The sequence below is a fragment of the Cynocephalus volans genome, chromosome 11 (assembly GCF_027409185.1).
Source record: "Cynocephalus volans isolate mCynVol1 chromosome 11, mCynVol1.pri, whole genome shotgun sequence".
NCBI lineage: Eukaryota > Metazoa > Chordata > Mammalia > Dermoptera > Cynocephalidae > Cynocephalus > Cynocephalus volans.
Window position 1 is genome coordinate 23783460 of NC_084470.1, and position 25779 is coordinate 23809238.

General features: G+C 43.4%; 1 protein-coding gene across 1 annotated transcript in view; it reads right to left on the minus strand.

Moving 5' to 3' along the window:
- The window catches only part of EPHB1 (EPH receptor B1), a 291595-nt gene that overhangs the window by 44743 nt on the left and 221073 nt on the right, over positions 1-25779 (minus strand). Inside the window, exons 10-11 of the mRNA XM_063115389.1 lie at positions 16933-17180; positions 8578-8793 (exon numbers count right to left, since the gene is read on the minus strand). Coding sequence (XP_062971459.1) covers positions 8578-8793; positions 16933-17180 — 464 coding nt within the window. The remainder of the gene's footprint in view (positions 1-8577; positions 8794-16932; positions 17181-25779) is intronic.

Here is a 25779-nt window from a genome sequence, read left to right on the forward strand (position 1 = left end):
ATGCTTATGATGAATAAAAAGGTAAAACTTCTCAGCAGAGAATTAGAAAGTATAAAAAAGGATTAATTAGAAATTGTAGAACTAAAAAATACAATATCAGAAAAATGTCACTGGACGGGGCTCAGTAGAATGGAGGTGGCAAATGAAAGAATCAATGAACGAACCTGAAGATAGATCTCAGGAAGAGAAAGAAAAAAATCAGGGAAGATAAGGAACAGTCTCGAGAACCTGTGAAATAATATCAAAAGTTCTGCCTCTAAGTAATTATAGTCCTAGATGGAGAGAAAATGGGACAGAATATAATTTTGAAGAATTATGGCTGAAAACTTCCCCAAATTAGCAAAAGACATAAATTTACTGATTTAAGAAGCTTAGAGAAACTTATACAGGATAAATTTGAGGAAAAAGCATGCTTAGACACGTTACAGTGAAACTAAAAACCAAAGATAGTCAGAAAATCTTGGAAGCAGACGGAGAAATACAAGTATCACACACACACACACACACACACACACACACACACACACACACACACACACATGAGTGTACTTCAAAAAGTTTGTGGAAAAATGGAATTAAAAGATAATACTAAGCTTTCCATGAACTTTTGAAGACCGCTTGTGTATACACGTATCTATGTAATGAGAAAAATGGTTCAAATAATATTGGGACTTCCCATCAGACACCATGGCAACCAGAAGACAGTGAAACAACAACATTAAAGTGCTGAAAGAAAAACAAAACATAACTATAAAGTAAAAGTATATTTCAGGAATGAATGCAAAATATAGACATTTCTCCAATAAAGGGAAATTAAGAGAATTTATTGCCAGAAGACCTGCAGTATGAGAAGCGTTAAAGGCAGCTCTTCAGACTGAAGGGATGTTACCAGAGGGGAATGTGGCTCTTCAGAGATATAAAACATTTTCTCTTAATTTCCTTAAAATACATGAGGCTTCCTAAAGAAAAAATGTAATGTTGTCTTCGGGACTTTTAATGTATGAAGATGTAACACATATGGTGATTATAACATAAAGGGCAGCAGGGGAGGTGGTGGTAAGTGGACCTATATGGTTTGATGACATGGGTCCTACGTTTTATATAAAGTGGTACAATATAAACCCTAAATAGACTACGAGAAATTAAGGATATATATATATATATGTAGTATGCATATATATGTGCATATGTTGTATATTAATTCTAGAGTAACCATAAAAAAATAACTGCAAAGGAGTAGAGCTGAAAATCAACAGATGAATTGAAGCTAACAGCATGCCCCTCTGCCTATGGATGGGTTGGGGTGGATGTAACATGCCCGGCTCCTGTATGCACCAAAGCCCAGTAAGGCCAGCTGGCAAATATGACAACTGACTTGGGCTCTAGAAAATCCTTTCTCAAGCCTTTGGGAGGAAAAGGGGAAAATAAAGACAGAGAAACAGGCTTTCTGGACATCACAAATGACCCAAAGTCGAGCAGCGGGTCCTGCACACTGTGGGGCCACAGAGGGGGTCTTGGTGTCCTGAGCACTGGACTCAGTCTGGAGACCCAGATTGCAGGGCACAAGCTGCCATTACAATAACAAGCTGTGTGACTTGAGTAACTCATTCGACCACTCTGGGCCTTAGATCTCTTGTCTACAAAGTGAGGGGGGTGGATTTACAGCAAATTCTTAGAAATTGCATTTCTGAGGGGAAGGGACAATTGGGCATCCACTGTTCCCACCTCATATACATCTGTATTGCAAATGTTGGACTCCTTTCTGCTCAGGATGAGGCACCAGTCTATCTTCTCCCAAGTAAAGCACATTTGCACCCACTGTTTTGATTCCTATCTTTATCCTAATGACTCTTAAATATACCTTCATTTGGACTTCTCCATGTTTCAGAAGCATATGTCCGGCAGCTCTACTTAGATATCCTACAGACATATGGAAATCAAAATGTTCCGAACAAGTGCCTCTCAAAATTTTGTAGGTATCAAAATGACTGGAGGAAACTTAGTGATAGTGCAAAGGCCCTGACCCTGTACTACTTCAATGAGCCTGTGCCTCTGTGCTTTTTAGTAGCTCTCTAGGTAAATCTGATGCCCACCAAAATTCAAGAGAAACTCTGTTCTAAACTAAATTCACAATCCATTCCCAACCTTTCTACTGCTTCGGCCAATTCCTTTCCAGCATCCTCACTCTCAGAGGACGGAGCCATCACTCACCCAGAGGCACAGGCAGGTCCTCGGTATCAACTTCTGTCACCCTCACCCCTAATTGCCATCTGCCACCAAGTCCCTCCATGCTACCCACTGCACCCTCTGGGCTGCATTCACTGCATCCCACCCTGCTTCAACTATGGCCTCTCCCACCCATCCTCCATGCTGCAGCCAGGGTAAATTTTAAAAAAACACATTTTATTTTGAGACTGTTTCAAATCTCTATAAAAGCTGCAAGAATACTACGAAGAATGCCTGTATACTCTTCACCAGACACCCTATTCCAACTCAACAATTGCCCCAAAAATGTCCTATTAAGAATCACGTGTCATATGCACTTATCATGCCTCTCAATCTGGAACAGTTTCTCAGTCTCCTTGACTTTCACGAACTTGACATTTTTTTTAATAACATAGGCCACGCACTTAATAGAATGCAACTCAATTTTAGTTAGTCTGATGTTTTCTCATGGTGAAACCCAGACTATTCATTCTGAACACTGCAAATGCTATCTACTTTTCATTGAATCCTACACATGGCATGCAATATCTGTTTGTCCTCTTATTGGCTGTGTGAACTTTAATCACTTGATTCCGATGGTGTTTGTCAAACTTCTCCTCTTTAAAGTCATCTTCTCCTACTCTGTAATAAATAAATATTTTGGGGGGAGAGACTTTGAATCTACGTAAAATCCTGTTCCTCTCCTCATGTTCACCACAAGTTTTAGCATCCATCTATGTTTCTTACCTGAATTAACTATTAATCTGATGATTGCCAAATAGTGAGTTTCTAATAACAACATTCTTTCTACTATAGGGAAAAGCTTTCTCTTATTTCCATTTATTTATTCATTTGTATTCATATCAGTGTGAACTCAATAGTCCTTACCTTATTCAATAGGTTATAATCTGTTACTATCATTATGTAGTTTGAGGCTCAAATTGCCCCAGATTTGGACATTGGAAAGTCCTTCAAGCTGGGTATGTGTTCTTTTGACATGTCCCCATAATTTTTTGAGTATTACTTACTTTTATGGCACAAAAAGATGTGCTGAGCTCATCTCATATTTCCTCTGCCCAGGCTCTGGAAGGAGCCATTTCTCTAATGAGTCCTGGTTGTTTTTAGTGGAGTATATAGAAGATCTGAGTGCTAGGTGTACTCTTTGCTAGATGGATGTCATTGCTTCAAGGCACTCTCAGCCTATATTTATGTCTCTTTCTTTATATATTTAAAACCATAATTTCACACCAAAATCTCCAATTTTACTTCAACACTATACAATTCATTTTAGCTTTTATACTTTCCATATTTGTATCTTCTTCTCCAATAGCTCCTGTTATCCCCAATGTATTTCTCAATCTCCCTGTGTATGGTTAGTCTCCCAATCCTGCTGGGCTGGCAGTTCCCTCATACATAGATCTCGCTCCCTGCTAGGGCTTGCCTCCCTTGCTCAGGACATCTAATTTGGCTGGCTTTACCAAATGGCTTCTGGTGAAAGAAGAAAGCAAGCAAGCCAAGGAAGGTGTGTTGTTGCTGTTGTTTCAAAGAAGGGAAGTGAAGAGATTGGAAGGAAAAGACAAGAGAAAAGCTGGATTACTTTTCTAGAATGCAAATCCATCACCTTTGGGTCGTGTGTGTTCATTTGCATTCAGACACACATTGCGCACACACACGCACACACACGCGCGCGCGCACACACACACACACACACACACATACACAAAACCCTTGAATAATTTCCCATTGCTCTAAGACTGTAAGTTCCATCGCAAGAGTCTGGGAGATCATACATAATGTAACTGTTACTGATCTTCTTGGGCACTTTCCCCCTCGTTCTCCAAATGCCAAGCACAGGGGTCCCTTCTTAGTTCTATGCCATCTTCCTTCTTGCCACAGGTCCTTTGTATGTGCTGCTTCTTTGCCTCTGTGATCTAATCTGCCCTGTTCATTTGGGGCAGAATGCTAAGAACTGAATGTGTGCCCCCCAATTCATACTTTGAAGCCCTAATCCCCAATGTTACATTATTTGTGGGTAGGGCCTTTGGGAGGTGATTACAGTTAGATTATGTCATGAAGGTGGAGACCCCATATAAAAAGAAGAGACAGAAGATTTTTTTCTCTGTCTCTCTTCCTGCACACACCAAGAAAAGGGCATGTGATGACATAACCAGGAAGAGGGCCCTCACCAAGAACCCAGCCATGATGAGACCTTGATCATGAACTTCCAGCCTCCAGAAATGTGAGAAATAAGCTGATGTTTAAGCCAATCTATGGTATTTCATTACGGCAGTCCAAACTGATTAAGATAGTGACCTATTCTTCAAATCGCTGCTGGAGCACCATCCCCTCCTCTTCAAGCCCTCCTTAATTCCCTGAGACACCATCAGGCTATTTTGTCATTTACTAATTTACTCATGTTCTTACAGAACACAGTGGACCTTATTTCAGCTTGTAACTATGCACTCATTTGGATCTGTGTATGATTAATGCTCCTGGTCCTCACTAAACTGTGAGCATTGTGAGAGCAGTAATGACATCTCTTTTTGATCATGATTGTGTCCCCAGCTTGTGGCCCAGCATTGGCACATAGTAGATACTCAATAAATATATGTCATGAGAATAAACTGTATTTTTAGAAACACAAATTGTTTAGTCAGCAAACATATAATTTTTTCTCTTTTGAATAAAAGACAAAACATGGAGAAATAACATAATAAATATGGTGAGGCAGGTGACCATATGACTGTACAGAATCCTGAAAACTCTCAGGTGTAGGAGTATATAAGCTTTGTCATCTAGAAGAAACACTTATAAAGTCACAACAAATGATTTATATAATGCGTACAGGAAAATAATGTGTGAAAGCTTTTACCTGAGAAACTTGATGTAAGGTATACACAAATGGTAAACAGTTGACCCTTGAACAATGCAGAGGTTAGGGGTGCTAACCCTCCTCGCAGTTGAAAATCCATGCATAACTTTTGACTCCCCCAAAACTTAGCTACTTAACTGCTACTTAAGCGCTTTGCAGCCACATGGTGCACTGAGTCTGGGGGTGACAGATGTGTGTGTGTGTGACTTAGTTGGTACTTAACTACTTAACCACTAATAGCCTCCTGTTGGGTAGGTTACTTAGTTGTTTGATTAGGTATGTCACACCTAACCAAATATATTTTTCAAACATATTTACTGAAAAAAATCCTCATATAAGTGGATCCACACAGTTCAAAGCCACGTTGTTCAAGTGTTTGCTGTATTTGGTTCACATCATTTTTTAGGTGATTCAGGACGATCAAAATGTTAGCCCTTCCAAAGACGGAATGGAGTTCCATTCAGAATCCAAGTGTGAGCATATATGTGCATATCTAGACCTGGACTGGGTGATTTTAAATTGCTCTTGAAAAAAAAAAGATATTTGAGAACAGCCAAGGAAATTGGTTTTTGTGTTTTTTTTTTCTTCTTTTTTTAAGAAAAAGAATGAAGGATAACTTGCTTTACTCAAACAGCAAGACTTTTACTAAAATTATTATAACCCAAATAATACATATAGTAAAACTCTCACTGAAGTTATAATAATCAGAACAGTATGGTTGAGAACAGGAATAAACAGATTAATGGAGCAGAACTGAGAATCAAACATAGTTCATATAAAGAACTAAACATGTCAAGGATGACATATGGTTCAATAAAAAATAAATTGTATATTTAATTAGAGGTGTTGGCATAATTGTCTGTTCATCTGGACTAAACAAGGTAAGAATATACTTCCCAGTACATATTCAAAAATAAATTCCAGAATATCCCTGGTGTCTATCAAGAAGATAATAAATAGACAAACAATAAATTCAGCAATAAATAGGAACAAACTCCTGCTGCACACAACATGAATGTATCTCTCGAACATAATGCAAAGTGAAAACAACCAGACACAAAAGAGCATATACTGTATGATTCCACTTATATAAAGTTCTAAATATGAAGTTCTAAAACAAATCTATGATTAAAAAAATAAAAACAGTGGTTGCCTGTGGGTAGGATTGACTGAGGAGGAACATGAGGGAGCTTCCTGGTGTGATGGCTGTGTTCTATACTGTGTTGGGAGTTTGGGTTATAAAGTTGTATGCATTTGTTAAAACTCTATAAATGTACACTTAAGACTTGTGAATTTCATTATATGCAAAAAGTTCTTTAACAACAACAACAAAAAAACCTCCACTGTAAACAAATATTTAACTCCAGTGAAAGACATGTATGCTAAAGTGTTAAGGGGTGATATGTACTAATGTCTGCAACCTACTTGGAAATGCATCAATAAAGGAAGAGGTTGTGCTGGATGGATAGAAGGTATAAGATAAAGTGGATATAGAAAGATGTTAATTCTAGAATCTAGGTGGTGGAAATATGGCTGTTCTCTGTCAAATTCTACCAAATTCTCTGTATGCTTGAAATTTTTCAAAATAAAATATTGGGAAAAATAAATAAATTTCAGGCATACTAAATATTTAAATATAGAACAAAAATCTCCTGATAAAATAGTACAGGAAAGTTTAAGAAACATTTTATAACTTTTGAGTGACGAGAACTTTTAAAACAAACCAGGAAACCCAAAGAGACATAGAGGAAAAGACAGATATTTTTGACTTCATATGTATTAACCACTTTGTAAGCCAAAGGATATCATAAACAATATCAAAAGAAGGGGGGAAACTAACTATATCATATATTGCAGAAAAAGGGTTAACACCCCTAATATGAAGAGCATTCCTATAAGTTTTAAGAAATCAACAAGCAACCCAATAGAAAAATAGGTAAAGACATGTACAGGCAGATAACAGAAGAGGAAACATGGATCCCAGTAACTGCGGGAAAGACATTAATATTTCTAGCAATTGATTGAAAATGCAAATTAAAACAAAATGGATTAGCAAAGTTCTAAAGACTGAGCATCTCCAGAGCTGGTGAGGATACTGGGAGATGGGCAACATACATTCCTGGTGAAGTGTGAATGTTTACAAACTATTGGAAACACAATCTGGCAATAAGAATGTCCAAGAGACACAGAAGAATGCAGAAAAATAGGCATAGTATGATCCTGATTTTACAGGATAAAAATATCCAAATTTTTGAACAAAAAGGAAAATGTGAAAGGTGACACACTTAACTGTTGGAATTGATACCTTGGGGCAGGGGTAGGTCACATTTTTTTTTTATAGTCCATGAGCTAAAAATGATTTTATAACTTTGTAAAGGATTACATTGTAAATGGTTATATAATCATCTATGTATATCCTTTATTTTACCTCTTGGCCAACAAAGCCTCAAATATTTACCAGATGGCCCTTTAAGTAGAAGTTTACTGACCCCTGCCTCAGAGGAATTGTAGTTTATTAGTTATTCTTTTCCTTTCACTTCTCTGCCTAGTTTTCATTTGTACAATACTCATGTATTACTTTTGCAAGTTTAAAGAAGATAGGTAGGTAGATCAATCACTCTGGGTACTGTTGAGAATGGACGTCAGGAGACAAGAAGAAACCGGGGACCCTATTTGGGAAGCCATTGGAACAATCCAGGGGAAAGAGAATGGTGCTCTGAAATGGGCGGTGGCAGGAGAGATGGAAAGAGAGGGATAGATTTACTAGGAGCCTATAGGAGTTGCTGAAGGACTGGACATGGATGGGGAGGCACAGGGAGAAATCAGGCATGATTGCTAGGTTTCAGTCTGCCCTTGAGTGCTAACAACTACAGAGATGGAGAGACGGGCGAAGGGATATTGGAGAGTCTATCAAGAGCCCTGTTTAGGACTTGTTAAAGTTCTGAATGGAATTGTGTGAACTAGGCAGCTGGATATGGATGATTAGAGCTGCTCAGGATGTGGAGGGGGAGGCTGAGCAGGAAATACAAACTTAAGAGTACTTTTCATGTAGATGGTACTTAAAGCTCTCTGGAGGCAATGTAGAGGGAAAAAAGGAGACTGAGCCTACCTGATAATGCAGTGCCCAACCCAACTGGGGCCTGAAAGCCTAGGCATGCCGGAGCTTGCTCCCCGACAACAGAGGTCTCTGGAGGTACTGTCCTCCTGTTTGGATTCCCCTAAATCATCTGTTCCAACATTTCCTTTTCCCACTGGCGGAGGAACACCATGGCTTCAAGGTAGGCACTGACCCCTCCTCACAGCCTATGTAAATGCTTTCCTGGACAACGGGCTGCTGTAGTTTCTCCTGGAGGGACAGTCCCCCAGCATCTGGCTCCCCAGTGGAGAGATCAGTTCAGGTCCCAGTCCCTCCCAGTATGTCCTGCCACAGATCCTCAGTGATGTTCTCCCACCTTTTATTCATGTCATGCTTTTAGTTGAGGATACCAAAAAGGACTCACCAAGGAGCTGGTGTAGGTGGGGTCTGAGGTGTCATCCTGGAGGTAGCGGGAGAGGCCAAAGTCAGACACCTTGCACACCAGGTTACTGTTGACCAGAATGTTCCTAGCAGCCAGGTCCCGGTGCACGTAATTCATCTCAGCCAGGTACTTCATGCCAGCCGCGATGCCCCTGAGCATGCCCACCAGCTGGATCACTGTGAACTGCCCATCATTTTGCTGTCGTGAGACATAGAGACATCAGGATCAGTTGTGACACAGGAGCCGAGGTGCCATAGTGCCACTGCTTGTCGGCCTCTGTCTGTACCGGGCCAAGCCGCTCCTGTGCTCTCTGCCCCTCAATCCCATCTCTCTCCTTGAGCACTCTGCTCTCTTCTCCTTGCCAAGACCTGTTGATTTCATCTCCAAATTACATCTCAAACTCATCTACTCCTCTCCATCTCCACTGCCACCATTCCACCCAAGTCATCGTCATCCATCACCTATAACAGCTGCCCTGCACCTCCCCCCCCCCCCCCCGCTACAATCCATTCTCTCCAAGGCAGCCAGAGCCATCTTAAGACATAAATCAGGCCACATCACTCTCTGGCTTACAGCTCTCTAATAGCCTCCCAGTGCATTAAGGAAAATCTCCAAACTCCTTAGCATGGCCCATAAGACGCCACGGGATCAGCTACTGCCCCACCTTAGACCACTGTACCCTTCACTTCTGTGCTAAAGCTACAATGACTGGCGACCTTTCAGTTCTTCCCAAGACAAGCTCTTCCCGCCTTGTGCCACATCCTCTGTCTTCCCTCACAATCGATACCTACTTGCCCTTCAGGTCTCTGCTTAAATGTCATTTCCTTAGAGAGCACATCCCTGTAACTACTTCCCACCCCCAAATATGATTAGCACTTTCTGACTACCATCTTTCAGTGCGTGCTCTTAGTTTTCTTCTTAGCACATATCACAAGTTTTAATAAGGTGTGCCTGTGTGTGTGTCTGTCTCTGATGCTTGACTCTAAGCTCTCTGAGATGAGAACCCCATCTTTTGTGGTCACCATAGTATTATCAGTTTTACATATTACAATATTAACATAGATAGAAAGAAACTCAATAAACATAAGATGAAGGAATGACTGGTACATATCTTCCTTTTTCTAAAATTAAATATTGAAGGCACCTCCTTTGGGTAGTTCCAGTGCTCTCAGCTTCTACACTGGGATACCCACACCTACCTCATAGGGATCGGTGGGGCAGGGGGAGCTCATGCACACACAGTGTTGGGCACACGGGACCGTGTAGTGAATGGGAGCAGGTGCTGCTCCTCCTCATGCCAGCCGGCAGTGCTGCCCTCTCTCCCAATCACTGGTGGGCTCACAGTTTCTTGGGTGGATGACCCGCCGGCTAGAAGACAGACTCTCCAGCTTTTCTCCTGCCTCCCCAGAGCTCCTGGGTCTTGGCCCTGCACACACTGGTTAAATCAGCAGACCCTAGGCCATGCTGCCAAGAACGTATTTTCCCATCTAGTCTAGCCCCAGCTATTCCCCAAAGGGTCCTGAGCTGTGTTCAATAAGTAGAACACTCCCACTCATCGGAATGCTCTGATTGAGGGAGAGGTAGAAGGAGGCTGGACACCCAGGGTCTAGTCCAGTTACTGTTGAGCGCAGGCACTGGACAAGGTAGCCACAGACTCTGCCCCAGAGTCCTCATGTGAAATGCAGGAAGCATAAAACAATGCAAGAAGCTCCCCTTAGCTGAGCATCTACTGTATGCTCAATGCTCCCCTGTACGTTATCTCACGTAAACACGTATGAGACATGTCATTTATGCATGTGCTCCTGCAAAAGCATTTTCCATGCAAAAATAAGTTTTTAAAAAAGGAAAGACGTGTTCTGAAAATACCCTGTTTATTAGAGAAAACACTTACAGTCAAGAAGTGTAACAATGACAGCATGAATTGTTGAAGACTGTTTCTCATGCAAGATCGCAGCCTGGATCCATGTTCCAGGGGGTTAGGCCCCCTGATCAATTTAGAGAGTGGAGGGAATGAACACTCCCCCTCCTTCCTGAGACCCCTACCAGTGGGAGGGCCCCAAACACACTGGGTTTGACACATTCCAAGTTCCACGCTGTTTCTAACTCAAACCTTAATCACCTCCCAATCTGCCCAAGAGATTGGATGGATGCTTTTCTCATAGCATTTTCATCTCAGCAACTCCAAAAGAAAGTGCAGAGCTGCTTTTGGGAGACTCAGACTGGTTTCCGGCGCATGTTGCCCATCTGTGAGAGCTGGATGTGCAGTGAGGGATGTGAATCCTTCTTCTCACTAATGCACTTCAGTCAACACCTTCTCAAGAAGTCGGCCAGGCTGTTGCAGCACAGGTGCTTTCTGCAAGTAGGTCTCTGAGGATTTGCCTCCTCAGAACGTTGTCACCCGACTTCTGTATATTACAAAAATGTATCACAGCCACAAGTCACATGGGTTGTATTTTTCCAATTCAGTTTGCTATTTCCTCTCTGTAAGTGTAGACAATAATGCGGCTAAAAATGAACATGTCCCTAAAGAAGCCAAGGGTTGGGGGAGGGCACTTGCATTGGTCCATTTTTGTGTTGCTATAATAGAATACCTGAAACTGGGTGATTTATAAAGAAAAACAAAATTTATTGCTTACAGTTTCTGAGGCTGAGATGTCTAAAGACCATCTGGTGGTGATGACAGTGACCCGGGGGTCTCACTTGCAAGAAGCAGAGAGAAGAAGAGAGAGCAGAGAGAAAGACAGACTCTTCTCTTCTTTTAAAGCCCTGAGAACCACACCCCTGACCACCATTTTTAATCCATTTACTACTGCGTGGTCCTACAATACAATCACCTCTTCAAGGCTCCACCTTTCAATTACCATAAAAGGATTTCCCACCCTCTTAACAGTCACAGAGGGGGCTAAGTTTCTAACACATAAAACTTGAGAGACAATTCAAGCTTCAGGGAGTTTGGGGGGCACATAATTTAATCCACTACAGCACTGGTGGTTGCTGTGAACAACTTTGAGAGGAGTGAGGCTGAAAGAGCATCACCTAGTGATGTGTCTGCTGTATCTACATTTCTGATTTATACATTTGAGTCTTCCTAGAGCTGCTTTATTAGCTGATCTGTTTCAAAATTTTAAAATTAGATCAGTCATCCCTACAGTTTCTGGGGTCAACAAAAGCTAAGAAGTGGTTAAAGGTCCAGGTTTTGGAGCCAGATGGACCTAGCATGGATCCAGGCTACTGCTCACTGGCTGTGCGAGCTTGGGCAAGCTGTTTAACTTTCAGAACAGTGATTTCTGCAACTGTAAAGTAAGAATATAGCGCCCATTCTTCAGAGGGCATTGACGAGGTTACACAAGATAACACATCTGAAAAGGCCAAGCTTGGTGCCCTGTGGACACTAAGATGGCAGCACTGATCACTGCTACTATCAGCAGAGCCATAATGTCTCACAGATCAGCTCTCCCTGTACCTCAGGTGTGCATGGCGAAAGAGACTGGGAACACCTAGGGCCAGAACTCTGGGTTCCCCGTGGCTTGCTGGTTGTGTGGGAGAGACACCCTGGGATTGCTGCCCTTGGAGAAACCAGCTCACTCTGCATTCCGAGATCAATGGGTAATGGGTAGGCATCATACTTGTCCCCACACCCAACTGTAGTAGTGGATGATTGGGACCTAATAATGCAGTCCTGATGTTTGGCTCAACTAATCAAACATTGATTTCTTCCATGACTTGACTCTTGAATGGCAAGTCATATTTCACAGAATGTGATTTGATCCTTCAAACTGGTCCTGTGCAGTAGGCAAGGCAGGCAATATTATATTGTTTTCATAGACAAGATAAAGGAGGCCTAGGAAGTTTATGTGACCAGCCTTAAATCACTCTGTGTGGTTTTGAGTTATAATAGTAATCTAAGTCTGCAGCGGCAAATTGCTTCTCCACCGATTTTCCATCTCCACTCAACTGGCAATGGCTGCCTCAAAAGGCTGTGCAGAAGCTTTGCAGAGAGAAGAGCCATGACTGATTCGTGATGCTACTTTTATCTGGGTCTTCTACCTCCTGTCCAGTGCCTTTTCCAGTGGAATATGTTGACTCTGCAATGGGCAATGCATTTTCTTTAGGATCTGCAGAAGAACCACACATCACAATAGGCAGAGTCATGCCTGCTGAATTCACGCTCTTGGTAAAACCTAAAGATGTAAACATATGAAGATTTTCTGACATGCTTAACAACTGTTTTATGCTCAGTTCATTGCCCCAAGAAGAACTTCCAGAAATATGAACAGCAGCTTACAAAAATAAGCAAGGCAGAAAAAACAAACATTTCTTAGTGACTTTGAAAGAAACTGGCTCCATGCTGAGCACATGGTAAAAGCACAGTACGGAGAAGAAATACAGGCCTAGGTGAAGTGATTTAAACTTTCTTCTCTTCATGAAGTGCTTTCTGCTGAAGTTGCTTTTCTGCCAATGCATGCAAGCCACTTGCTGGCCCTTATATTAGACAGGAAGGATTTTGGTATTTCAACTTTCATTGACAAATCCACTTCAGGAAATGAAACCCTTATTTGATTTGTTTGGAGAGAATGAATCATAGATTTTTCTTTAACTGAAAGGGACCTTTCAAGCTCATCTAGCTCAATGCCTTTAGCTTATAGATTGGGAAATTGAGTTAACAGATTTGCTCAAGGCCACAGGGTGACTCATAGCAGAAGCCAAAGCAGAACTTCGTTCTCAGGACTTCCAATCTGGTGGTCTCTTCATGACATCTGGGTTGCTTTTCTCTAGCTTCAGTCCATGAGTGAGCTTCCCTGATGAGAAATGTCCCTGTCTGACATGATTCAGTGACTTCCAAGAGTCTTCTAGTTTCCACCATCTGTGAATGAACCAGCAGCAACCATGGGGCCAAGCTTTAGGCAAGAAGGCCTTGTGGAATGCGTCGACCTTAGCTAGGGCATGGGACATTGATCCGGGCTTCAGGAATTGTTCCTTAAGATTAGGGAAGAACCATCAATTTGAATCCCTTGGATTTGAATGCCAAGAAGGAAATATTTAATTATGGATTTGTATGCTATATAATCCACCCCTCAGTCCTTACAAAAATTGACCATAATAAACCCCCTACTGAATGTGTGGTTAAAGAGTAATGGTGTTGCCAATCCGTCTAGAATGTGAGGGATTGTAAGTCCCACAATGGGAGAGAAACAGTGAGTGGACTGTGAGAAGCTGTGTCCTACGTGCTGCCTGGATCCCTGAAGTCCAGAGCCTGATCCAGGCACTGACCCAGGGCTAGAGCTGTGGCCACTCTCCAAAGATGCTATGTCCAATGGGAAAGGAGGAGTTGGAGGGGAGGAAACAGCTGCACAGATGGACTAACGCTTTTCCTTTCTTCTCTGAATGGTGATCCTAAAATCATCCTACTTCCCAGAAGATGGACCCTGTAGAACTAAACTGATGACCTATTTTTCGATTTTATCAAGCAGCAGATACATCAGTTAATGCTGCTGTGCTCCGGGGTTGGGTAGCGAGGCTGGAATTAGATTTATAGATTACCTGCCTCCAGCCGTGCGAGGCGTCTGCAACGCTTCGTTTCCCCTCCCGCCCTGGCGCTGCCTGCTCTCGCCGCGCCCTTCCTGCCATGCCTCCCTCTGTCCTGTGCTCCTCTCTGCCCCCAGCTTTCCTCCCACTGTGAGCTGGGCCTCATCATCATGAAAAACGCAGGCATCCTGGGCCCCAAATGGAAATAGGCCCCGGGAGGAGCAGGTGTGGGGCTTTGATTTCCCGCAGGCTCCTGAGAATGAATCTCCCTGTTCCTCTGCATGTTGCAGGGGCAGAGTCTGATCACAGTCCCCTAATCATGTGGTGACTTTCTGTGAAGTATAGTCAGGTGACATGAAGGAAATAAATGACTCCTGAAAGGGTCTTGAGGCTGGTTCCAGAAAATACTTTTTCTTCTAACATTGCCTTCTATTCACATTTATTTGATTGTCCTCAGGAGATCTCTGATCACAAATGAATGTCCCCAGGAAGGCATAGGCCATGCCTTGCTCTGACATGAGAGGGTGGCTACAAGGACAGCGAACAAGAGATCATGTATACACAGGATGACTAGATCTCTTCTGCCACTCCCTAATGGTTTTGTTCCAGAAATAATTATTCATGTTTTTCATTCAACCAGCGTTTACCAGGTGCTCACTGTGCTAGGTACCAATGTTTCAAAACACGAGGCATAACCCATACCCTCAAGGAGTACATGGGCCCCATGGTCTACACCAGTCGTCTGCCACCCCCACACTGGAGAAACAAAAGCCACGACCGCCTAATGACCACACTAGGTGAAATGCATGTGCTTGCCTGGCAAAGGCAGCTTCAGTACCGAGCAAAATGCAGTATTCTCATCGTGTCCCCTGGCTCCCTTTCCACACTGCAGCCCCTGCGCTCTGCTTCTGAGTGCTGGAGCCACCATGCAGCTGCTGCTAGATTAGCAAACAGGTCCACACTTACTTTGGCCTTCATATACTGCATTCGCTATTCTGTCAGCCTACCCGCCTGCTCCCCTGCCTGTCTAGCAAATTCCTCATTCTCCAGTATCAGTACATTCTCCCTCCTCTTTGAAGCCTTCCCTGGTTTCCCCAAGAAGGTTTAGGTTCTTCTTCACTTACATTACCTCTGTACTCCACTCATGGAAATATAGTATAATACAATATAATACAATACAATACAATACAATACAATGTAATGTAATGTAATGTAATATAATATAACGTAATGTAATGTGATATAATATGGGCAGATGATTGCTAGTAGTTTCGGGCACTCAGATCCTCAGGGGCAGGGACTACATCTGTGGCAGGTGGCATTCTCTAAGATGGGCATAACAATATCTCCCATCTCTTATGTATATGAAGACATTGGGTGGCTTTCTCCCCATCAACATGTACAGCCTGTTTTCTCCCCTTGAATCTGGGTGGGCCTGTCACTATGGTGAAGTGACACCATGTGAGCTCTAAGGCTAGGTCACAAAAATGATACAGCTTCCCCTTTCTCCTCTTGGGATGCTTGTTCTTGGGACCCAGATTGCATTAAAGAAGCCCAAGCAGGCATCAGATGACCCCCCAACATCAACAGCCTGACATAGGAGTGAAGGAGCCTTCGGACTATTCCAAGCCTCTGTCCTTGAGCCGCTTCAGCTGACTCCACATGGAACAGAGATGTCCCTACCAAAGCCTGCCCAAACTACAGATTCATGAGCAGAGTAAATGGCTGTTGTTGTTGTACACTAAAGTCTTGGGGTGATTTGTACACAGCTTTAAAACAAAGTTTCCTTAATTTCTATAGGCCCAAAGCCCAGCACAGGCCCTGGCCAGAACAGTCACCCTATCAGTGTGTCAACGACCAACTGTACGAATGGTTCTTTGATCTGCAGCCACAGTCATTGTTCAGGAGCTTTGGTGATGTGGGTAGCCCACTACTGGGTATCACCCTGAACTCCTTACTCAGAAGGCTTTGCCCTGTTCCTTGATGCTGCCCATTGGACCCTCTGGTCTCAGGCTTCTCAGCTGCTCCCAGTGGAGCCTCTTGGTCTGAAACAGGTCCTGTTCCCTAGCCTGTGCTCAGTCGCATCCACTCCCCAGACATCAGCACCTTGGCCGTTCTTACTCGCCCCTTGTCTAAGTGGCTCTGTGATATCCCATAGAAATAAAAGTCATTGCACTTTGAACCTGGCTCCTTTTGGGACATGTTCTGAAGATGACCTTTTACAAGTCTGCCAGCCAAACAGCCTTCAGGTACTGCCCCCTGCTGCAGGTTGGTTGGGAGTCTTCATCAACCCTGGAAAAGACTTGTGGATGCTTATGACACAGTCTTCCCTTCCCTGCCCAGAAGTGCCTCCTCAGAGGGTAGGTGACCTGAGTTTCAGAAAAGGACAGCCCATCTTATCTCTGAACCCACAAATGAAGAGAGCCAGCATGGAGGGCGGCTGTGCTGGTGAAAGGCAGAAACGGCTGTGGGCCACGTCTGCAGGGATCACATAGCTATGCAGTGGCGGAAGTCACTGCGATCTCTCTGATTCATGCAGATGCCAGTGGCCATTCTTCACCACCTGTATTCATGTTATTGACCCAACACACATTTTTCAAGGTCCTACTCCACACCATCTCCTTCTGAGGCATCCATAAGCTCTGCTTCATTTTCTCCTTTTGGCAACAAATCTCTGCTAACATCTCCAATGCCCACCCGCATGGGAACAGGAGATCCCTGAAAGTTATCCTCCCGAGACCCTTCTCCCCAGCCTCCCTTCACCTGCATCCAACAGTGCTAACATCACCCACGCCCCTTCGCTACTCTTACCCTGAGGAAAGAATCCAAAGCACCATTCTCCATGAACTCTGTGATGATCATGACAGGTCGACTCTTGGTGACCACGCCCTCCAGGCGAATGATGTTGGGGTGGTCAAACTGGCCCATGATGCTCGCCTCACTCAGAAAGTCCCGACGCTGCTTTTCCGAGTACCCAGCCTTCAGCGTCTTGATGGCCACGTAGATTTCCCTCTTGCCCGGCAGTTTCAAACGCCCCTTGTACACCTCTCCAAACTCTCCTGCAACAGCAAGCATGCCTTATTACCCTCTTCCTTCTCAATCTGTGGCCACAAAGGAAAACATCTTCCCAAGAACAATGGTGCTCAAGGTGGCAGAAATGGGACTCGTGCTCTGTCACTGAAACTGGGATGTCATGGTTGTAATCGGTTCACGGCAAAGGTGAAGGGAATATTAAAATGTGTTCCGTACCTCAGTTCTCAGAAACAGTTAGGGGAACTAAAGTGGAATTTCAGAATACATACGAGTTTGTTTTTCCCCACGTTTAGTTTTTCATTTGTGTCCCAGCTGAATAATTGAAATGAAATGGCCAGTTTCACGTTGGCAGAGTCATAATTCATTTTTAGCAGAGCCTGGCATGAAGACATCCAGGAGACAGGGGATATGTTCAGGTACTTTGGCCCTCTGAATGAGATGTGTACTGTTCATGTTCCTTCATTGCTGTGAAAGCATTTGTATCTATTGGGTCACCCAGAAAGCAGACAGTGAGGAGTTAGGAAGGAAAGAGGTTTATTTGTGAAAGATAAAAGTGGAAGAAAGCAGGATTGGGCAGGGAGAGCACCAGATCATGACGCAGATCTCACAAAGTCTCAGCCAACCCAATGGGGAGCTGTGGGGCAAAGAGCTCCCATTGCAGAAACAGCCAGGCCCTAACACCACCACCATGCTCAGTCACTGGCTGGGGGCTGCCAGGAAGAGCAGGGCTTCTGCAGGAAAGCTGAGGCAACCCCTGAAGGCGCTGCAGCTGGAGGCTGTGGGCTTACTGCACTGCTGGCAGCTGAACCAAGAGCTATTTCTCCAAGTGGGAGCAAGCTGCCCACCTCTACGGTGCTGCAGCATTTAAACATTTTCACAGTAATGTCACCAAAAGTAAAAACAATTCTGGTGACACTCTTTCGTAGCTGCCTAAAAACATACTCTGTTGAATGTTTAATGTGCTTTCAAAAGTTATCTTATGATTTAACTTGGCTCTGTAACTTCCAGTTCTTTCATGTGAAGCAGTTAAGAATCTACGTGTGAGTGCACCGCTGAATGTGCGTCAGAGGCCTGACAGGAGAAACACGGTTTTCTGCTGGGAAAACTTTCTTTTTCACTTTCAGCTTCTGGAAGAAAAGGATGGAGCAAACTGTGAGCAATCAGATAAATTACTGGCCGCATTAGAAAGGCAAGTTAGCATGCCTCTGTGATTTATGTGGGGGTTCCTTTTGTTTTCTGCTGCCAGAAAGAGCAGAAGGAAGCTGCCTGAAAGGACTTTTATGCAAAACTGTCCCAGAGTCAACAGAACTTGATAGAACTGGGCCTGCAGTAGAGTTTGGCTTAGGCACTATTAGGAAGATTTCAACCTGGACCTAATACTCAGATAGTTCTCATTTGTAACATTGGTTTGATATTGAACCGCATGCTGCTTTGGGAAACCGCCTGAGCTCAGACCAAGTCTTACGTACGTCCTTCGCTTGCACATCCATGCAGTGCCTGGTGCATGGCAGGCACGCCTGTCAGAGTTGGTGCATTGTATTTATTATTACAAGGCTTTGCCTGGTCCAGTCCTGGATTATAAACTGATGGAGGCTGTATCCCTGCTTTATCCAAAAAAAGTGGAAGTACCAGTGGTTGAATTTGTATGTAAAAGAATGTTTACTGCTGCATCATCTTCTATAGACAAACACTGTATGACCCTAACCAGGGTAGTGGTTGGAAAGCAGCACATCTTTCTTGGGGAATGCCAGGAGCTATTGAAACTAATTGATGGGTGACACGTACAGACTTAAAAGATGTCCACATCATATTGCTAAGTGAAGAAGAGAGAAAAGCAAGTTATAGAATGTGATATGCACAGTGTGCCCATATGGGGGGTGTGTATGCAAAGAAATTATGGAAAAATCCATATCAGATTTATTTCAAATTATTTTTAAAAATGATTATTCTAGAAGGCTGGAAGTGGGAGGGGGAGAAGTAGAGATCAGTAAACTAAATTTAGTTAGTTTAATGTTGTTTACGTTGTTATAATAAGCATTACTTTGGTAGTTAAAATAAGTAAAATGTAAAGCAAAGCATGGTAAATAGGGACCTGTCATATATATGTATGTATACATGTGTATATATACATCTGTGTGTCTCTATATATGTATGTATGTATATGTGTGTATTTACGTATGTATATATGTATACGGCGTATTTCAAAAAGTTCATGGAAAGATTTATATTAACTTTAAATTCTATTTTTCCACACACTTTTTGAGGTGCACTCATATATATATATATATACACGCATGTATATGTGTAGTATTTATATATATGGCATCTATCCCTCTGACACCTTGATCTAATAGGTGTTCAATAACTATAAGCTGCATGAATACAGATTGCATATTTGATAAGTATACTAACTGAAGAATATTGGTTGATATTTCTTCCTTGCCATAATGATGAGTTCTATTTTCTTTTAGGAAAAAGTCATAATTGAGAGTTGAGGGGAAGGGTATGGTAATATTTCTTCTTGGAGGAGACAGTACAAGAATATTTACTGACCACCTACTATGTGCCAGGCAGTGTGCTAGACATTTTGTGTGCCTTATGTCATTCATTCTTCACAACACCCCTGTGAGTTGGGTATTATTATGCCCATTTCACTAATAAGGAAACTGAGGCAAAAGCAAACATGCCCCAAACCACAGAGCTGTTGAGTTAGTGCCAGGTTTGTTGTTCATGCCCATCTCTGTTCCTGACCTCCTGCCTCTGTGTAGCTGTGCCTCAGTTAGAAGTGCCACAGGGAATAAAGCTATATGGATATGAAGTTACAATTCAGGGACCGTCATGCTACAACTGCACAGATCCAACAGTTCATATGTAGTGACTGTCACAGCAACTCAGTGTCCAGGTAAGAGCAAAAGAAGTGGTCCTGATTCATAGATCTCATTTATCAAAGGCCTCTGCCTGGGAGTCAGGTAGGATCAGAATATTTAGGAATAAGAATATTTGTCAGTTTTTACATATCACTGTGTGGGCTTTGGAAAAGTGCTCTAGGTGAACTGATGTCCCCCACAACACACACATAAACACCCAGCTGAGAACTTCTCTTCTATACCAGTGGTTCTCAAAGTTGGCTGCTCACTGCAACCAGTGTATAGAGTCCTACAGTGTATAGAGGCCTGGGTCCCACCTCCAGAAGTTCTGACTAATTGGTCTGGGTGCAACCTGGGCATTGACATATTTAAAAGCTGCCTGCAGGATCTGCTACCTAATTTGCAGGACCTAGTGCAAAATGAAAATGCAGGACTTAATAATGTTCAAACATTATTAAGAATTTCAAGATTGTGACAGCAGAACACTAAACTAAGTGTGGGCCCTTCTGACTATGGGGCCTTTTGCGGTGGCTCTGGTCACAGGCCCATGAAGCCAGGCCTGGCTGCCCAGGTGATTCTAATATGCAGCCAAGGCTGAGAACCACAAGCCTAAACTATCCAAGCTTATTTCAAATGGATTAGTGAACTGTCCAAAGCCCTGGAGTACCTGGATTTTATTTCTATACCTTTGACTACTTTAGGAAGCAGAGCTTGCATACAGGATGCCTATACAGGGGCTGGCACATGGTGTGAGTGTTATAGATGTGAGTGGAGACAGAGAAGAAAAGAAGGAAGGAAGAAACCAATGAAGGTGTGGCTTTAAAAAGTTGTATCTGCATAGAATGTCATGGATCAAATTTCTCTCCTAATTAACAAGTGTTATTTCATTGTTTCATCCTGTGGCTGATTGTTCTTCCAGTGTAGTGCTTCTAATATTTCCACTTTAAATGACATCCTCTGTAGGGGTCTCATCATATAGTACGTAAAAATTATAAAATAAAAACATCTTCTTGGGAAGGGCGAGGTGGGCTTTGCTGTCGGTTGCTTTGGTGGTCATAGCCTTACTGCTCTCAGAAATCTGCTCTGCAATGGCTTAAAGATTGGTGATACTGTAAAAATAGCTCCTTTGCTGTCTGGCAAAGAAATGACTTCATCCTCTGCAAGCCAGGAGGTTTTCAAAGCACAACTGCAAAGGAGTCACTTAATACCCTATCCTCACTTGGAGGTTGTATTCGCCCCTGTAATTAAGTGGGCCCCTGAGTACGGTGGGGAGGGAAACTCTGGTAGCAGGCAGAGGAAGAAGCTCCGTGTCTGCTCCAAAAGCACACCTGAGTTAATCACCCCTGGCAGGCCCTTCACATCTCCAGGACTCAGCTTTCTCATCACTGGACAATAAAAGGAAGTGATAAAGTGTCTTGCTTCCTAACAGGGTATTGAGAGGAGTCTATGGGAAAGTGCTTTGTAAACTACAAACTGTTCAAAACACATGTGGGTGCTGATTAAAAAAGACAAAATGGGTAGGAGTTGGGGGTGTGGAGTGGGAGGGGGTACTGGAAGAAAAAATGGAGGAAAAGTAGGTTTCTGCTGCCTTGTCTTACTTACAAGACTTACAGGTGACTGGTTTGAGACACACCAGAACTTTCTTCTAGATGTACCAGGGAGAGAGTGTCCCCAGGTAAGCCTAGGATGCTAAAGTCTGGCGTCTCTGGCCCTTTAGCACCTACACAGCTTCATAGGGAGGTGGTAGTCAACGGGCATATTGTCATTATTAATGACAAAGAAAATCATGACCTTGTGTCACTTAAAAGCTAAGAAACTGTTGTCACCTGTGATGTCTAACTTCCAGTTCACATAGTATCTTCAAGAAACTATTTTTGCTTTTTGATAATTTTCCTGTAATTAGGGCCAGCAATTGATGTCTGTGGTGCTTTGATCTGCCATAATATGAACTCTTAAGAGTTATATGAGCTCCAAATCATAGCCATAATTTCTTCATTTTTTAATAAAAATTCATAATACCTAAAAATATTTTCAAGTCAAGAATTAACACTGTATTTAAAATAGATGCTTATCAGAAGTGATTCTGCTGGGTAGTGGTTGTGGCTGGTTCTTTTCAAGCAGATTCTTTACCTGCAGTAAATGCAGCTGGCTTGATATTGGTCCAGCTGGACTTTGGCATGCATCTTTGCAGCCATCCCTGGGCCCTCTCCTATAGCCAAACACCTCCTGGGTTAGGGAGGACCCAGTTCCAGTGTCAGGCCGGTCTGGTGGCCAGCGGTGCTCAGCAGTGGTTCAAAGCGTGGTTCTCGCCCAGCAGCATCAGTACCACCAAGAACTTGTTAGAAAAGACAGACTCCCACCTAGAACTACAGTATCAGAAGTGCAGTAGGTGGGGCCCTGGGATCTGGGTTTAATATGCCTCGGGTGATTCTGATGCCTGGCTCAAGTTTGAGAGCCACTGCCCTCAAGGCTATCAGCTGAGGGTAATTTAGCCAGTTCCTGTGGTTGTCTTCCCAGACAGCTGCTGAAATTATTCCCCACAAGTTTGAGCTCCTTGCCAATTCCTCTTTCCTCCCTTCCTTGACAAAATGAGGAAGAGAGAAAAAGTGGTTCAGCAACATTAAATGCCTAACTATTATATAGAAAATCAGAAGGAAAGAATTTTCAGTTTTTGAAAATGAAACATCTGCCTGCCAGCAGGTATTTCAAGCAGTAGTTCTTGGCTGTGTGCTGCTCAAATCTACACACGATTGTACTCTTTCTTTTTTTAAGCAGCATTTTGAAGTCACAAACTGCCTTGAGGGGAAAAAAAGGAAAGCAGAGCTTCTAGTTACTAATTCAAGCTTACACCAGAAACGGAACTTTTAAAGAACAAATTTAAAGTAGGTTTTCAAGTATAATTTCAAGCAAGCTTTAACACACTAGCCTGTGCAAGATAAGTAGGTTATGGGTAGAGCAGGGACAGTAGAACCATGGTATGCGTTCCGTCACCTCCTGACCCTGTACAGAGGACAGACATTACTAAGTGGTCACAACCGTCTTCATCCCTTCAGCAGATTTTCTCAGATATGCAGTACCAGGCTACTGGAGTTGGCACACGAGATGGAACCTGCTTGACATCCACAGTACCCACAATACCTAATACCCAAATGGTCAAGGCAGAATGGTTTCCTCTCTTCTTCTAGCTCTGTATGGCTGTTAGACAACTGCACACCTATATATCGCAGTGTTTCTATGCGTGTATATATATGTATAAGTATACACATATATTATATATATAACGAACTTATTTTCATAACATAAGCAAGCACATGTAATTAAAAAATCTCAGTCTTTGTTCTTCTTAAGGCAGATAACTCATCACACTTAGAAGAAGAGAACCAGAAGATGGGGCCAGGGTATTCTCCAGAGAACATGCTGTCTCCACAGAATGTAGGATGGTCTTTGCAGTACCACCATATGGGGATAATGATTCCAGGACAGTATCATAATTCCCAGCCAAGAGACTTGGGTATTCCCAACTGTTAGGTAGAGTCTACCATCAGAAGCAATGCCTCCGTTCTCCACAGCAACCGAAGTGCTAACTAGTGTGGGAATTACATTCACCAGATCCAGATCAGCTGTACCTGGGTTCAGATTCTAGCTCTATCATCATCTGGAAGCACAGCCTTGGGCCAGCTATCCTCTCAATGCCGACTTCCTTGCCAGTTAGACACATGCACACACTCACTCAGAAGCTAACTCACAGGGCTGACAGGAGGGTTAAATGAGACGATGCCTATAAAGAATGTAGGGCTGCGTCAGGCACACACGAGTGTTCAATACATGCTACCCGCTTAATTACAATTACTGAAGACACGTACGTGATCTCCTCTCCTAGGAAGCCTTCCTGCTGTAACTCTTACCCATATGAAGCTCTCTTCATGCTGCCCATCCTCATTCTAAATGATTCCAGGACAGTTGGATTCACAGGTGACCTTTCTGCCAAATCATCTCCAAGGAAACCCTTTTCGTTCTTGGAAGAGAGATGTACTGGGCCTCTGTTGGCCTCACATGACGGCCTCATGCCCATCCACACATGTCACACTTTCCCTTGTCCGTTTTCACCCAGATCTCACTGCGAGCTTCCATCTCCTCACAGTCATCTGAGGAAATGCTGAATCGTCAGCTGCTGGATTCAGAGAAGGAGAATGTATTGACTAATGAAAATACAATCTGCATGTCTTCTCCCAGATAACACCTTCTGGTGGCATCTCTGCCTATGTATTTACGCACTTGACAGTCATGCTCAGGACTGCTACATACGGTTATACAGGGAGCAGCACACTGCACAACCCAGGATCGCCATTTATACTGTAGGGCCCAATCGTACATGGCAGCCCTTGGTTTATGCTCTGCTTAAGTCTACTGATGAAACTGATCAGAATTAACCAATGCATTGGAGATGACCTATGAGATGACTCCTATTAGTCAGACTCATGGTATCAATGAGCCGATGTTCTCCAAAGAAACCAAGGTGGCCCGCTGCTCTGTCTAAAGAGGCTCCGATTACTCTCATTATCTGCAGGGAGAAGAGGAAGGGTTTCCTTCACTCCACTGGTCTACTTTCAGAGTACCAGATGACTCATGAGCTCACTCCACCTCTCTAGTCTCTCTTCATTCTCCCAGACTCTACCGAGTTTTCCAGATTTTAATGCCTGCCATGTTCCCCCTCCCCCAAATCTACTTTCATTCCATGTACAACAAATATCTAATTGAGCATCTAAGTGCTCTAATTGAGCACTTGTCCAGGTACCAGACTAACAAAAGCACATATGCTCCTTCTCTCCTATGGAACTTTAGGCCTCATGAGGAGAGATGGACATTAAACAAATAATTACATAATGATTAATGATTAATTACTCAGTCTTCCTGGGTGGTGACACACCAGGTTCACAGTCGTTTATTTATTCTTATTCCTTTGTTAAACATTTTCAACAACTTAAAAACAACTTCAGCAGACCATGCAATTCTTCATCTGAATTTCACTCCACTGGCCGTCACTCACAGGCACAAGCACTATGCCCCCACGCCCTGGTGCCAGGCAGCCCTAGTCTCCCTTCAAGGTGTTTAACCCAATGCCCCTCATCTTTGGCCACCACCTCCATGCCACCACTCCCCATCAAGCAAGTCTCTAAGCCTACTAGTCACTCCATTCACCACATTTGGATACACCCAGTGTGGATAAGTTTAGTTACTTCTGTGCAGCCTTCCTTCCCACCCTCAATCCCAGCATCAGCCATGTCAAAGCCTCTCCACATGTCCCAGCAATGCTCCATAACTGGTCTCCATGCCTCCAAAGTCTTACCCACCCTTTCCCATCACCCTCTTCCAGTCCAGCCCAAACACAGTGCTTACCAGCTCTGGCTCCCCCAAACCTCATTTCTATCACCCACCCTGCTCAGAAACCTATTTTCTATAGGTTAGAATCCATATAGCAGCCTCTGCATCTTCAGGCCCCAGCCTGATCCTCCAGACTTAATGCTCATTACTTACCCAGAGGAACCCCCTCCCCAGGAGCCTTGTCTCCTCTCCTCCTTGTTCTCCAAATGTGCCACACAGCGTCAGCCCATCCAAAGCCTCCACATTATCAGGGGCCACTCAGGTCCCTCTTCACTGAGTCCTCCCAGGCCGTCAAGCCTCTTGTCCCATCTCCAGGGCTACATATTCTCTGGGCCCCTCACCTAAGCTCTCAGTTACCTGCCCTCCTCTCACTGAG